This window comes from Lagenorhynchus albirostris, chromosome 12 (genome assembly GCF_949774975.1).
Source record: "Lagenorhynchus albirostris chromosome 12, mLagAlb1.1, whole genome shotgun sequence".
In the NCBI taxonomy this organism is placed as follows: Eukaryota; Metazoa; Chordata; class Mammalia; order Artiodactyla; family Delphinidae; genus Lagenorhynchus; species Lagenorhynchus albirostris.
In genome coordinates, this window is record NC_083106.1 from 29,954,959 (window position 1) to 29,969,348 (window position 14,390).

At 39.9% G+C, this 14,390-nt stretch overlaps 1 protein-coding gene across 4 annotated transcripts in view; it reads left to right on the plus strand.

The window, feature by feature from the left end:
- The first annotated feature begins 1,677 nt into the window (after positions 1-1,677).
- Positions 1,678-14,390, plus strand: part of STX7 (syntaxin 7) — a 51,915-nt gene continuing 39,202 nt past the window's right edge. For all 4 annotated transcript variants that reach the window (XR_009543815.1, XR_009543814.1, XM_060167758.1 and 1 more), the window contains exons 1-2: positions 1,678-1,789; positions 6,839-6,989. Coding sequence is in view for 2 of the 4 variants with exons in the window: in XM_060167758.1 (XP_060023741.1) it covers positions 6,905-6,989 (85 nt within the window). In the remaining 2 variants the exon portion in view is untranslated. The remainder of the gene's footprint in view (positions 1,790-6,838; positions 6,990-14,390) is intronic.

Here is a 14,390-nt window from a genome sequence, read left to right on the forward strand (position 1 = left end):
CTTCCTTTTGGCTGGAATGTCCTTTCCCATCTTGTCTTCCCAGTGAAGTCTTACACATTTTTCAGGATTCTATTAACACTTCCCTTTTGGAATGGTCCCTGATCCCACAGTAAGTCGTCCTCATCTCTGGGCTCCCTCTGTGCTGTGTACAAATCTTTATCACAGCATCTCTTGCAGTGTTCTGGGAAGGATCTCACTCTTTGAGCAACCTGAGGGAAAATACTATATCCTACTCATCTTGATATCTGCAGTGCCTGTTGCAGTCCCTGGCACATGGCAGATTCCCAGTGAACATGTGCTGAATGAATTATATGGTAGGAAGAAATCAAGATTCTGAATTAGGTCATCTGGATCTGTGCTTCTCATAATTATTTGTGTGATTTTGATGACATTTCTTTGGGTTTCAGACTTTTTCATCTGTGAAATGAGGAATTAGAGGTAGCTTTTCTGGTAGGCTTTCTCCAGCTTTAATACTCTATGGCTGAAACTATCGCCTATTACAAAGGCTGATATATGTATATTATTTGATCACAGAATGTTTTATAAAAACTTATGAATACCGAAAAAAAGATTTTTCACATAAAAATTAGAATTTACACTGTATCTTGACAAAACAGATAACTTGATCACATTGGGCCAATTATTCCTAAAAGTCCACAATCGGCTCTAGCTGAATCATGCTGCCCCTTTCGATGGGGTGTGTGCCTTCTGTTTGGCCAGCCTGCCCATCTCTCTCTTGCCCCCTCTTCACAGACGCAGAGTATAAGTTGTTGCTTATTACCACACTTATACCACAGTTTTCTTCTGGAAAAAATGCGAAACAGAAAAATTTTCTTGTTCCCATTTCTCTCTTAAAAGTAGAAAAATGAAAAATAAATGGAGAGGCTCTTATGTTTCTTATCGTTGGTTGACCTCACTCACTTATGCACATATGTATGTATAATTCCAAACAAACTAGAATTTGCTCATGTGGTACCAATTCAAAATATTCTGGTTTTAGTTTTTTTTTCCATCTTAGTCCATCTGGACTTTTGATGTCCTGATGATCCTTTCAGAAAATATTATTGCCTTAATACAGACAAAGGCCTAATTAATTAATTTGGTATTTCTCTCACCTGAAGCAACTGATGCTTTTTATCTAACAATTACTTTATGTTTGAATATTTATCATGAGAACATTCTCTGCTCTTTTCAAATCCTGTTGAAACTACTTCCTGCCATTCAAGGATGCTTCATATGACTTGAGTGTGCTACGAAAACTCGGTTACTAAGTGGGCACACGGAAATGACTCCACTCATTGTTCCTGCTAGAACTGCGTATTTGCGTTCACATTTTTTAATGGACTTGCGAATATGTTCTACTGAGGTTAAGGGTTAGGAAACAAGACAGGCGTGAGTTGATGGGGCGGGCTGAAGACACGAGTCTAGGGAGGCCGGCATCACCTGATAAAGAAAACAGCTGCTCTCCATTCCCTCCTCTTGTTTTTTACACGCAGGATAAGGCGTTCACCATCTACACGTCAGGCCTCAAAGAACACCTCCCTTGCAGTTTTGCTGGAACCCCTATTCCTTAGCTTAGAACCAGAGGGGGCGGGGAAGGGCCGCTGTCACTCAACCCCGCTGGCCAATAAGAGGAGGGATATCCCCGCCTCCTTCCCAGGGAGGGCTTGAGAGCATGCGCAGTGGGCGTTCCAGCGCCTCCACCCATCAGCTGAGGCTCGTTGCTGGCGGCTCTGGGGCCCTTGGGTGGCCGGGGCCAAAGAAGGAGAAGGAAGCCGAGGACGTCGGGGTAAGAGGAGTCTCTGGAGGGGGTGTCCCTGGCTGGGCGCCCCGAAAGCGCGTGTCCCCGTGGCTGCCGCGCCACCTTGTTTGTGCGCGTTGTCAGGTGGCCGCCGCCCTGCGCTTCGCGGCAGGCTTTCGGGAGTCGGAGGGCCGGCGCTGCCCCAGCGCCGGGAGCGCGCTCCTCCCCACGCCCCCCGGGCCGGCGCGGGTGCGCGGTGCAGTCCGGCTGCTGCCGCCGGCCTAGTCAGCCCGGCCCGCCCTGCGCCGGCTGCGCCGCAGCCTCGCCGCCTCCCCCGGCCGCCCCGGCCGCTCTCGCTCAGGCGCACCGGCGGGCTGAGCGCTCCGGGGCGGGGCTGGAGCCCGAGCCGCTCCGGCCCAGCTCAGGAGAACAGCTTCTGCCTCATGCTGGACACGAATTGACCTCTTCCTCTTTTTAAGGCCCGGATTTAGAAAACGTGCTTTAAAGTTCTCCTCCCGAATATAGAAGAACTGAAGATATATATTTCTATAGTAGAGGAACCGTATACGTTTATTCGGAGGCTCATCGTAGTTGGTTTTCTATTTGGCCTGGAGACTTTGACACACTACTTTTCTTTGATCTTTTCAGTACCTGTCCTTAGTTGGTTTGCATTAAGCCCTTTACAGCTACATAAAATATTCCAAGATGCCTCTCCACCCCACCTCAGCCCACCCCTCTTGTTTTTTAGGTTGTTACTTCCTTTAAATTCAGACAAAAAGAAAACAAAAATGCCTTTCCCGTCAAATGCTGTATATTTTTTTACTCTCAAGTTTCTTACATTTGCTTGGTTCTTATAGACATACATTAATTTTTGTTTAATTCAGATCAACATATTCTGACCATAATTATATATAATTTAAAGCTTGCTCGGGATCTGGAAGAAAAGGAAATGATTATGAAATGCTGTACTGTTTAGTAATATTGGAGGTGGACGTTTCTTCGGGGGTTGGCCTGATCATCCCTCCTGGTCAGAGACTGATAGCAGTGTTTAGCTGTGTCTTGTGATGTGGACACGCCTCTGCTTTGCAGGCCACTTTGAGAAGGTTGTCTCAGACTTGTGACTAGTTAAGAATTATGCTCTAGTTTCAGAGTTAATATGATACCATGTGAACTCATTAACATCTACATTTTTCTTCAGATATTTTACTTTTGCTCCCGATCTCAAAGTCAATCTTAATTTTGGTTATGATCTCAAACTTTAGCCAGGTGCTGCTGGGTGAGAAATTGTATAAAACACCTGCAGTAAGTCTGAATAAGATTTGCCATAATTCTATTTAATTTGAAAGTTTAGTGTGTGTGAAAGAGTGAAAAATAATTCTCGGTATTGTGGACTAAACCCAAATAGTATAATAGTTTAATGGATGGAGGAGCTGAGCTAATGAATGCAGTTAATGTAGTTTATGTAGAGAATGCTCATGTCTGTTAGGAGAGTGATCACCCTCACATTCATGGAACATCTATGTCCCTGGCACTGTGGAGTCTACAAGAAGATAGCCTTAGATTAATCTCCAAAGTATATAAACAGCTTATGAAGCTCAATATTAAAAAAAAACCCAATCAAAAAATGGGCAGAAGACCTAAATAGACCTTTCTCCAAAGAAGACATACAGATGGCCAAGAGGCACATGAAAAGCTGCTCAACATCACTAATCATTAGAGAAATGTAAATCAAAACTACAATGAGGTATCACCTCACACCAGTTAGAATGGGCATCATCAGAAAATCTACAAACAACAAATGCTGGAGAGGGTGTGGAGAAAAGGGAACCCTCTTGCACTGTTGGTGGGAATGTAAATTGATACAGCCACTATGGAGAACAGTATGGAGGTTCCTTAAAAAACTAAAAATAGAATTACCATATGATCCAGCAATCCCACTACTGGGCATATATCCAGAGAAAACCATAATTCAAAAGACACAGGCACCCCAGTGTTCACTGCAGCACTATTTACAATAACCAGGTCACGGAAGCAACTTAAATGCCCATTGACAGATGAATGGATAAAGAAGATGTGGTACATATATACAATGAAATATTAGCCATAAAAAAGAATGAAATTGGGTCATTTGTAGAGACATGGATGGACCTAGAGACTGTCATACAGAGTGAAGTAAGTCAGAAAGAGAAAAACAAATATCATATATTAACACATATATGTGGAATCTAGAAAAATGGTACAGATTAACTGGTTTGCAGTGCAGAAATAGAGACACAGATGTAGAGAACAAATGTATGGACACCAAGGGGGAAAGCAGGGGTGGTGATGGTGGTGGTGGGATGAATTGGGAGATTGGGATTGACATATATACACTAATATGTATAAAATAGATTACTAATAAGAACCTGCTGTATAAAAAAAAGATAAAATTCAAAAAAAAAGAAAAAGAAGATAGCCTTGTCTCTCTCATGTTTATGTTCCAGAGGTAGGGATAGATAATAAATGATATACGAACTAGATCATTTTAAATGGTGATTAGTACTATGATGCAGTAGGTTAGATCAGCAGAGTGACAGAGTGGTGACTTCTCACTTCAAATCAAAGTGAATATGAAATGCTTCTCTAGCACGTGATGAGACTTTGCTGGGGAAGCGGAGCAGGTCACATGGAGATCATGGGAAGCGCCCTGCAGGGAGAGGAAATGGCAGCAAGCAGTAGTCCAAGGCAGCGATAAGCCTGGGACATCCTGGATCTGAAAGAAGGCCCTGGAGTTCACTGTCTTAGAAATGGTAATATTTACCCTCAGACTGGGTGTGTGTTCTTAGGAAATAGGTACATTTATTCATTCTACAAATATTTATTAAGCACCTATTGTATATCCAGATGCTGAGAGTAGAGCAGTCCACAAAATAGACCAAAAAAAGAAAAATCAAAACTGAAAACAAAAAACCTGCCCTTCTGGGAACTTATCATTTTGGAGCACAGGGTGGAGGGAAGTCCTGAGCTTTATGCTGGTGCTCACCATTAAGAAAGTGAAACTGACTGTTTCTGTTGCTTTATCCACACAGGATTTATAGAGCATGAGCTTTATGTTAATGGGAATCTTAAGGATTCTACACTGTGTCCAGTAGCAACTAGGGGTAATGTTTGACACTCAAGATTTCTTTTTAAAATTCCCTTTGTTCTTTTATCTGTGCTCTGTAGAAACAGTCTTGAGAAGATTCTCAGTATGAGTATTGCACCTTGATCCCCTCTTCCCGTCTTTCTCTTTATAGTGTTTCTATATCCTCATAGCAGGCTAATTATTGAGATTTTTGGTGAGCACTGTTCAATAGAACTTTCTGCTGTGATGGAAATGTTCCATACGTGAGCTATCGTAGCCAGTGGCCACACGTGTGATAGCTGAACACTTGATAGTGCAGGTATAGATAATGAGTCACTGTTATTCTGAGCAATAAAACTAGGAATTCTGAATGGGCTTTCAAAGTATACAGCAAAAGTACTTTAGTGCATCTTAGCCCTGGGCTAGGTGCTGGAGACTGATGTGGAAAGCAGACATCAGAATAACTTGGTTGATGTAGCCTGTGTGCAAAGATCGTACACTGTTAAGTCAGTTTATAGTTAGCTGTCTATCTGTCTGTTTATATACATATATTTTAAAGTACAGTCAGTTATTTGGATCCTTTATTTCTCATATCTCATCATCAGGAGAGCCAACCACTGTTGTATTTTAGATATCACTGTTAGCAGAATAAGAGAGAAGAGGTGTAAGCTGTTCGGCAGTGTTACCTTGATCCATGCATGTAGTTATCCCAAGCTGAATTCCTCATCTTCCTTGTGAGTTTAGCAAAACTTCATACAGAGTCTGCAGAAAGGTGATAAATTTGGTTTTTCTAAATTGAGTGGGCTGACCTGTCCTTAATTTTGTTATACAGGGAAGTAACAAGATGGTTTTGTGTTTTCAAAACACAGACTCTAAGATTTAGTTTCAAATTTTAGCTCTTTTCTTACATTAAACATGTTGCTTATTCTCATTATGCTTCAGTTTCTTCATTTGAAAAATCATAATTATTGTTGTACCTACCTCATAAGCTTGGTGGAAGAATCAACTAAGAAAATGTGAAAGTCCTAAACACAATGCTTAGGAAATAATAAGTTAGCTATAGTTAATCTTGTTGAATTTTTCTTTCTCTTCCATCATTCACAGGTTTTTTTCATTCTTCACTCAGCACTGAGCTGAGGGAATCGCCATTGCACCCCTTCTCTAAGGAAATGCCAGCCAGTCCAACAGTGGCAGCTCTTTGGATGAATGAAGCTTAGTTATCTCACCAGCAGGAACTTTCTCAAATTTAGGCGCTTGAGTAAAGGGATGAGGAAAACTGGTAGTTTGTAGCTGATTGGTTGATTCTCTAAAGGGGGGAAAAGGAGACCATAAAAGAAAACAGGAGAAGGCTTAGACCAGACTTGTTTGAGTTTTGAGGGTTGAGGGAAATGCTACAATACTAAGTGGCAATCAACAGGACTGATTATAGTCCCTCTTTGGGGGAGAGAGCAGGCCTCAGCTAATCGTGTGGTTGTGTGGTCCTGATGCAAGGGATCTGATCTGTTGATGCTAGTCCTGTAGATGCAAGAGTGGATCTTTACCTTTCTTCTGTATAGAGTGGGAAAGTTCTTGGTCCCTGGATGTGCAGTATCTTATTTGGATCCTGGCAGCAGGCCCAAATGCTCAGTGTCTTCCCCAAAGTAGAGATTTCCTGTTGCCAGTTCCACTGGCAGCTAAAAGGGCAGTTGGCGAGTTCCTATAGCTTCAAAGGCATATAGACACTAAAGAGAGTTAAGAGTGTGACTCGGAGATGTGGATGTGAGACTCATTTGTGTGTAGGTGTATTTGTGAATGTAGATGGAAGAGCACCCCCAAGAGAGTACATAAATAAGAAAGAGGAACACTTCCTCATACAGTGTGTTTTTGTGAGCTAGATTTCAACCCTAGTAGGATCGTCAGATTTGTACTTGTAACCTCCCAGATCGACAATTTGGAAAGTGTAAGCCAGTAACTTTAAAAATGCAATTATGTGACTTTTCTTTTATGTTATTTAGGTGACTGCTTAGAAAACTGCACAGCCCATGAACAGCTGATGAAATTAGCGAACAAGCAAATCAACTATGTCTTACACTCCAGGAATTGGTGGTGACCCTGCCCAGCTGGCCCAGCTTATCTCTTCCAACATCCAGAAGATCACACAATGTTGTGAGTTGAGTTTTTAAATTGACTTCATTGTTTGTTTTCAATTCTTCATTGAAACTTGGTGGAGATTCAAAAAAGGACAATTAGTGTTCCTCCAAGAGCAGATTTTAAAAGGCTAGACCTCTATAGAGTAAAGATAAGGAGTAGTTATATTAGAAGAGGTAACACTTAACTGCATTTTTCTGTAGAGTATCAGGCACCTGATAAACATTCATTAATGGAAGAAAGATTTAAAAGGATAGATACTTAGCTTTGCATTAAAACTGTCAGGTTCTAGATGAGATAAATGAGATTTGATGAAATCTCATAGGTTTGGCACTGGGAAGCACTGTCAAGCACTATCAGTACTCCTCAGAATATATATAAGAAATTAAAAAAAAAATCCCTGTAGCAGATTTGAACCTATAGAGTTTTTTAGTTTTTCTTTCTGAATCACAGCTAATCATATACCTAGATTATTCCGGTCATTTTGCGGTCAGTATTTTGGCCCTCTGGGCATGCCTGAACTCTTTCAGAGTGTGTTAAATATGTATAGTTTTATTCTTCAGCCTACTTCATTAAGGCTACTCTCTTTACCAGAATGCTAAACACACTGTGGAACATCTGAAATGTTTTCAGATGACCAACTGTGTTTCTTTAATCATTAACTTCCCAACAATTATTACTCTGCCTGAATGACTGAAATGAGATATCAGTTGTTTTGGAGGCAGAGGGAGTAAAACTAGATTATAGATAGTTCTAAGAAAGTGCTGACCTGCACAGCAGTGTAGGATAACCCTTATCCTGATTTGGGGCAGCTCCTGTTTTCTTTGGCTGTCCTTGGAGGAGCAAGGAGGGGGATAGCGTAGAGGTATCACTTTGTCCGCAGTAGGGTCTATAGGATTGGTACGTCAAGGATTGTTCCAGTTTGTCCTGGGGCACCAGCGTTGGCTGGCTCCACCTTGCTCTTCCTGCTTCAAATTGTTTCCATGGTAGCCAAAAGGGCCTTTCCTTTTTGTGGCTCCCTTGCTGCTGATTAGAAATAGTGCTAGTCTGCCTCAGGCTACTTGTGTGAAAATTATAATTTTAATTTGCACATGTGGAAAATCAGGACCTTTACCCAAGAAAGGAGGCCAGGAAGTCTTTTTCTGTAGGATAGGGCAGGTATCCTGTGTTGGGGAAGCTAAACGGTGTCGGGAATTCTGGGAAGAAGATGAGGAATGACTGTAGTGCATGGAGATTACAGAAGCCTTGTGCACTTAGTGGTGTGAAAGATACATGGAGATGTATCTTGGAGATGGTGTGTGAGCTTGAACTGGAAGGAAGGAAGCGTTAACTTCAGTCAGGTTACACTCTCTCAGAAAGAGATCAGTTCATGAGACCAGCCAGATGATATGAGGTAGATTGGACCACAGTTGCATATTCATGGCATAGTTGATAGCTAAGTGTGTGACTACATCGTGGTTTGGGGCAGTCTTGGAGTACATGGGAGGGTGATGATAAGACCTGAAACTCTTGTTTTTAACAGCCTTGTGAAGAGCTGTTAAGGAGACTGGGACTGTTAACTCTGAGAAGGTACAATCACCACCTTCGGATATTTGAAGAACTGTCTTGTCTAAAACACGAGAAATGTACTCTACTTGATCACAGAGGCCTCCACAGATGAACGGAAGCAACAGCTTGAGAAAGGAATAAGGGGCTTTGAATAATCCTAGTTGTTGAGGGAAAAAATTGTCTGCCTCAGGAGCAGTGCAATCCCTGTTACTAAGTGAACAGCATACGGCGGTGAGATATTTCTCAGGTCTGTAATTAAGACACTGGAATAATGGTTAAACAAATGACTTTTCATTTTTATATTAAGTCTTTATTCATTCAGCAAATAATTTATAGAGCACCAGCTGTTTGCTAGTCACTGTTTCAGACCCTGGGAATCGAGCAGTAAACAAGATCCACAAGGTCCTGTTCTCCTGTAGTTTCCAGTGTGAGGAGAAACTGATGGTTTAAACATTTAATGAACAACATAATTCCCTATGAAGAAAAAAAATGAGAGTGATGTGATGAGAGCAAGTGATGAGGGAGAAGCTGCCTTATCTTAGGTGGTTCTCTGAATGTGGAAGAGAAGGAGCTGGTAGTGAGAAAATACTGGGAAAGAGCATTTAGATGGAGGCCACAGCTGGTATTTTTAAAAAGCAGTCCAGAGCTTAGGGTGTTCAGAAAATAGGAAAAATCCAGTGTGGCCGAAGCACAGCACTTGAGGCAAGAGTGGCAGGAGATGAAATCAGAGAGGAGGCCGATCAGGTCACCTAAAACCTTGGAGGCCATGTGGAGCTTAAATTTCGTTCTAAGAGGCAGGGAAGAGACACAATCAGATCTGCACTTTGAAAAGATTACTTTGGCTGCTGCTTAGAAAACAGACTTTGAAGAAATAGAAGGAGAACACACAGGCCATGGCAGGGCTCTGATGAGAGAGATGTTGGCTTGCACCAGGGTGGTAGTAAGGGAGATGGAGAGAAGTGATGGGTGTACTGTGGAGGCACAGACAGCAGGACTTGCTGATGCACGGGGGTGGGGTGAGAGGGAGAGGGGAGACCAGGATGACTTCATGGTTTTTGCTTTGAGCAACCAAGTGGATGGTGGTGAGTATGTCCTAAGATGGGAAGAACTATAGTTCAGGAGATGTGGGGAGAGTTTTGTTTTGGCCAAGTAAATTTTGAGGTGTCTTAAACATCTAAGTGGAGGTGTCAAACATCTAGTTTAGGTGTGTGAATTTGGAGATCAGAGTGTCATCAGAATATAAATGGTATTTAAAACCATAGGTCTAAAATAATCACAAAGGAGTGAGTAGAGTTCAGAGAAGAGTGTTGGAGCATTTAAAAAAATGTAGAAGTCAGGAAAGCAGGGGAAGACACCATAGTCAGGGAAGGAGTGACCAGTGAGGTAAGAAGAAAATCAGGCTCTGCTGGGTTTCCAGAAATTCAAAGAGTGTTTCAAGAATGAGTGAGGCATCATGTGTCTAATGCTGCCAACAGACTGAATGAGATGAAAGCAGAGAATGGGATCTGGCAAACTGGTGTCTTTGAAAGAATAAATCCCTGGATATATGCCAGGGATGCAAAGCTGGTTCAACGACCACAAATCAGGCCATGTGATATACATACACCACATTAACAAAATGAAGGATAAAAATCATATGATCATTTCAGTAGATACAGAAAAAACATTTGACAAGATTTAACATTCATTTATGATCAAAATTCTCAACCAAATGGGTATAGAGGGAACATACTTCAACATAATAACAGTCATATGTGATGGGCCTGCAGCTAATATCATATTCAGTGGTGAAAAGCTAAAAGCTTTTCCTCTAAGATCAGGAACAAGATAAGGATGCCCATTATTGCCACTTTCATTCAGAAATATTGGAAGTCCTAGAAAGAGCATTTAGGCAAGAAAAATAAATAAAAGGCATCCAAACTGGAAAGGAAGAAGTAAAACTGTCACTATTTGTAGAGGACATGATATTATATGGAAAACCCTGAAGACTCCATCAAAAAACTGGTAGAACTAATAAACAAATTTAGTAATGTTGCAGGTTACAAAATCAGTACTCAAAATCTGTTGTGTTTCTCTACACTAATAACAAACTATCAGAAAGAGAAATTAAGAAAATCCCATTTATAATTGTATGAGAAAGGAATAAATTTAACCAAGGTTGTATACTGAAAACTATCAGACATTAAGGAAATAAATTGAAGAAGACATTCCATGCTCATGGAAAGATAAATGAAAAGATATGAAAAGATATTCCATGCTCATGGATCAGAAGAATTAATATTATGTCCATACTACCCACAGCAATTTATAAATTCAGTGCAATCCCTATCAAAATTACAGTGGTATTTTTCACAGAATAAACAGTCTTAAAATTTGTATGGAACTGCAAAAGACCCTGAATAGCCAAAGCAATCTTGAAGAAAAAGAACAAAGCTGGAGTCATCACCCTCTCTGATTTTAAACTCTATTACAAAGCTATAGCAATTAAAACAGTGTGGTATTGGCATTAAAGACAGACACATAGATCAATGAAACAGAATAGAGAGCCCCGAAATAAACCCATGTATATATCATCAGTTAATTTACAGCAAAACCAAGAATATACAATAGAAAAAGGATAGTCTCTTCAATAAATCATGTTGGGAAAACTGGACAGCCACGTGGAAAAGAATGAAACGGGACCACTGTCTGACACTATACACAAAATTAACTCAAAATGGATTAGACTTGAACATAAGACCTGAAACCATACAACTCCTAGAAGAAAACATAGGTGGTAAGCTCCTTGACATAGATCTTGGCAATAATTTTTTGAATCTGATAACAAAAGTGAAGGCAACAAAAGCAAAAATAAACAAGTAGGACTACATCAAACTAAAAAGTTTCTGCACAACAAAGTAAACCAAAAAGATAAGAAATAACAGGTTTGGTGAGGATGTGGAGAAAAGGGAACACTTGTGCACTGTCGTTGGGAATGTAAATTGGTTCAGCCACTATGGAAAACAGTGTTGGAGATTCCTCAAAAAATTAAAAGTAGAATTACCATACAATCCAGCAGTACTCTTCCTGGGTTTTTATCCAAAGAAAACAAAAATACTAGATTGAAAACGTATCTGCACTCCCATGTTCATTACAGCATTATTTACAATAGCCAAGATATGGAAGCTACCTAAGAGTCCATGGATAGATGAATGGATAAAGAAGATGTGGTGGGTGGGTGGGTAGACAGATAGATAGATATACACAATGGAATATTATTCAGCCATTAAAAGAAAAAGAAAGAAATCTTGCCATTTGCGATAACATGATTAGACCTCAAGGGCATTGTGTTACGTGAAATAAGTCAGAGAAAGGCAAATAACATATAATCTTTCTTATACGTGGAATCTAAAAAAAACCCCAAACCAGAAAAACTAAGTTCATAGGTATGGAGAACAGATTGGTGGTTGTCAGGGGTAGGGGGTGGGAGAAATGGGTGAAGTGGGGGGGTCAAAAGGTAAAAATATATATTTTTTTAATTAAAAAAAAAAAGATGGTTCACAAATTTTGATAATTCAAAAAAAGAAAAAAAAAAGGTGGTTTCCTATCCACGTTCCAAGTGTAGATGGAGAGGAGGCAGAAGGACTGACCTCTTCCATCTAAAGAGACTTCTTAGCATCCTACTCACCTCTGCATATATTATTGACCAGAATTTATTTCTTTTTATTTTTATTTGTTTTTTTTTTTGCGATATGTGGGCTTCTCACTGTTGTGGCCTCTTCCGTTGCAGAGCACAGGCTCCAGATGCACAGGCTCAGTGGCCATGGCGTACGGGCCCAGCCGCTCCGCGGCATGTGGGATCTTCCCGGACCGGGGCACGAACCCGTGTCCCCTGCATCGGCAGGCGAACTGTCAACCACTGCGCCACCAGGGAAGCCCCTTGACCAGAATTTAGACAGTCACATGGCTACATCCACTGCTAGGAAAGCTGAAGGCATCTTTTAGCTGTATTGCAATGTGCTCACTAAAAATGGGGACTGCTCCACTTGAGAGAGAAAGGAGAAATCAGTATTTAGGAGGCAACTAGTAGATTCTACCATGGAAATAGGAAGAGGGTCAAAGAAAAGGTACATTTTTTCCACTACAAAAGAGAGACTCTAGTGAGAGTATACTTGCAAAAGAATTGTCTTTGAAGGTGAGAGGCGATGGGGAATAGACCACTAATGAGTGGTTTGCCTTTTATCTACTGTACAGATTTGGTGCAGAGTGTGATGGGTAAAGATGGAAAGTGTCTGTCTGAGTGTTTCTAAATAAAATAGGCAAAGGCATCAGATAGAGAATGGGAGGGAAAGTTGTTAGAAGTTTATGGAAAGAAGAGAAGGTGCATTACTTGTAGTTTTGACAGTTGAGAGAATGGATGTACCAGGGAAACAGAAGCAGAGAAGTGTTGTGTGGCAGTTTGATTACTCATTTGAGGTTTGGGTTCATGAATTTAGTGAAACCAGTCATCATGGTGTATATTTTTAATTCTAAGATTCAATGTTTAAATGATGGGAAGTTTAGATTTCGGTAGAGCAAGTTATTGCTAAAAATCTAACCTACCATCCAGTGTGCATTACTGATAAGGGCTATGCAGAAATCACATGGAAGTGAAAGGGAGAAGTGTGAAATTTCAGTTCACTTTTTTCTACATCTGGTAATGCTAATAATACTGGATGTGATTGAATAAGATGGTACTTTGCACCACATTAGGTGCTTCTTTTCACACTGCATTTGCATCTTTTGAATTTGTGTCAGCACAAATTATCTAATTTTACAAAAGAAATCTAATGAGAAGGTGCTGTAAGTAAGGTAATCCCCTTGGACTTAGAATATGTGCATCTGTTCAGCTAAAGCTAAAGTCTTCCAGAGTACTGCAGTGGGAAAAGTTTATTTTCATTTTAGCTTTGATTAAGATCAACAAAAACTTGTAAAATATTGAGTTGTATGGTTTAATTTATACCAAAAATATATTGAGTTGTATGGTTTAATTTATACCAAAAATAGCAATCAAAAGATTTTTGATTCTTGGAGGAACCCAAGAATAACATTTAGTAAGACTGGAATTTTGTGAGTTTTTAAAATAGTATTCTGGCAGTTCTGTTTTGCAAAGAGTAGGATAGATGAAACAAAATGTTTTTAAACTTAAGTGGTTTTGTTTTCCTGTTAAACTACTTTTTGTTAAAAAAATAACCTATAGTCTTATTGATTTACTTTACTTGTGAAGTATTTAAACCACATTACAATAATGTAATATATATTAAACATAAAATATTTAAATACTATAAATACATAAATGTAAAATATATTAGAAGTAAAATTGTATTAAATAATATCACTTTCTAAGTATAAGTAATAAACAAATGTTATAAATTAGAACTTTATTAGAGATTTCTCTGTGGAGCATTTAAAACAGTTAAGAAACTATTTTTATCCTAGGGGAGAAAGTGTTCTGTTGACTCTGAGTCGGCAAGGTGTCTGTGCTCCATCCTTTGCCCGGGCGTTGACAGTATTCTCTGTCACTGGCCCTAACACAGCATTAAATCTTTCTCAACACAGTGCTCCAGGCAACCATTCCCAATAGACTGGAGTCGACATCTAAATAAAACTGATTGTTATCCAAGGTCTAGAAGATCATAGTGCATCAAAGACATGCTTAGATTTAGTTCTCAAACTTCAGATTTAGTTCTCAAGGTTTTTTTTTTAAGTACCATTTTCATTAGCAGTATGTGGAAAGGAGATATACACTCATTTACCTTTTTTTTTTTTTTAACATCTTTACTGGAGTATAATTGCTTTAGAACGTTGTGTTGGTTTCTGCTGTATAACAAAGTGAATCAACTTTATGCATAC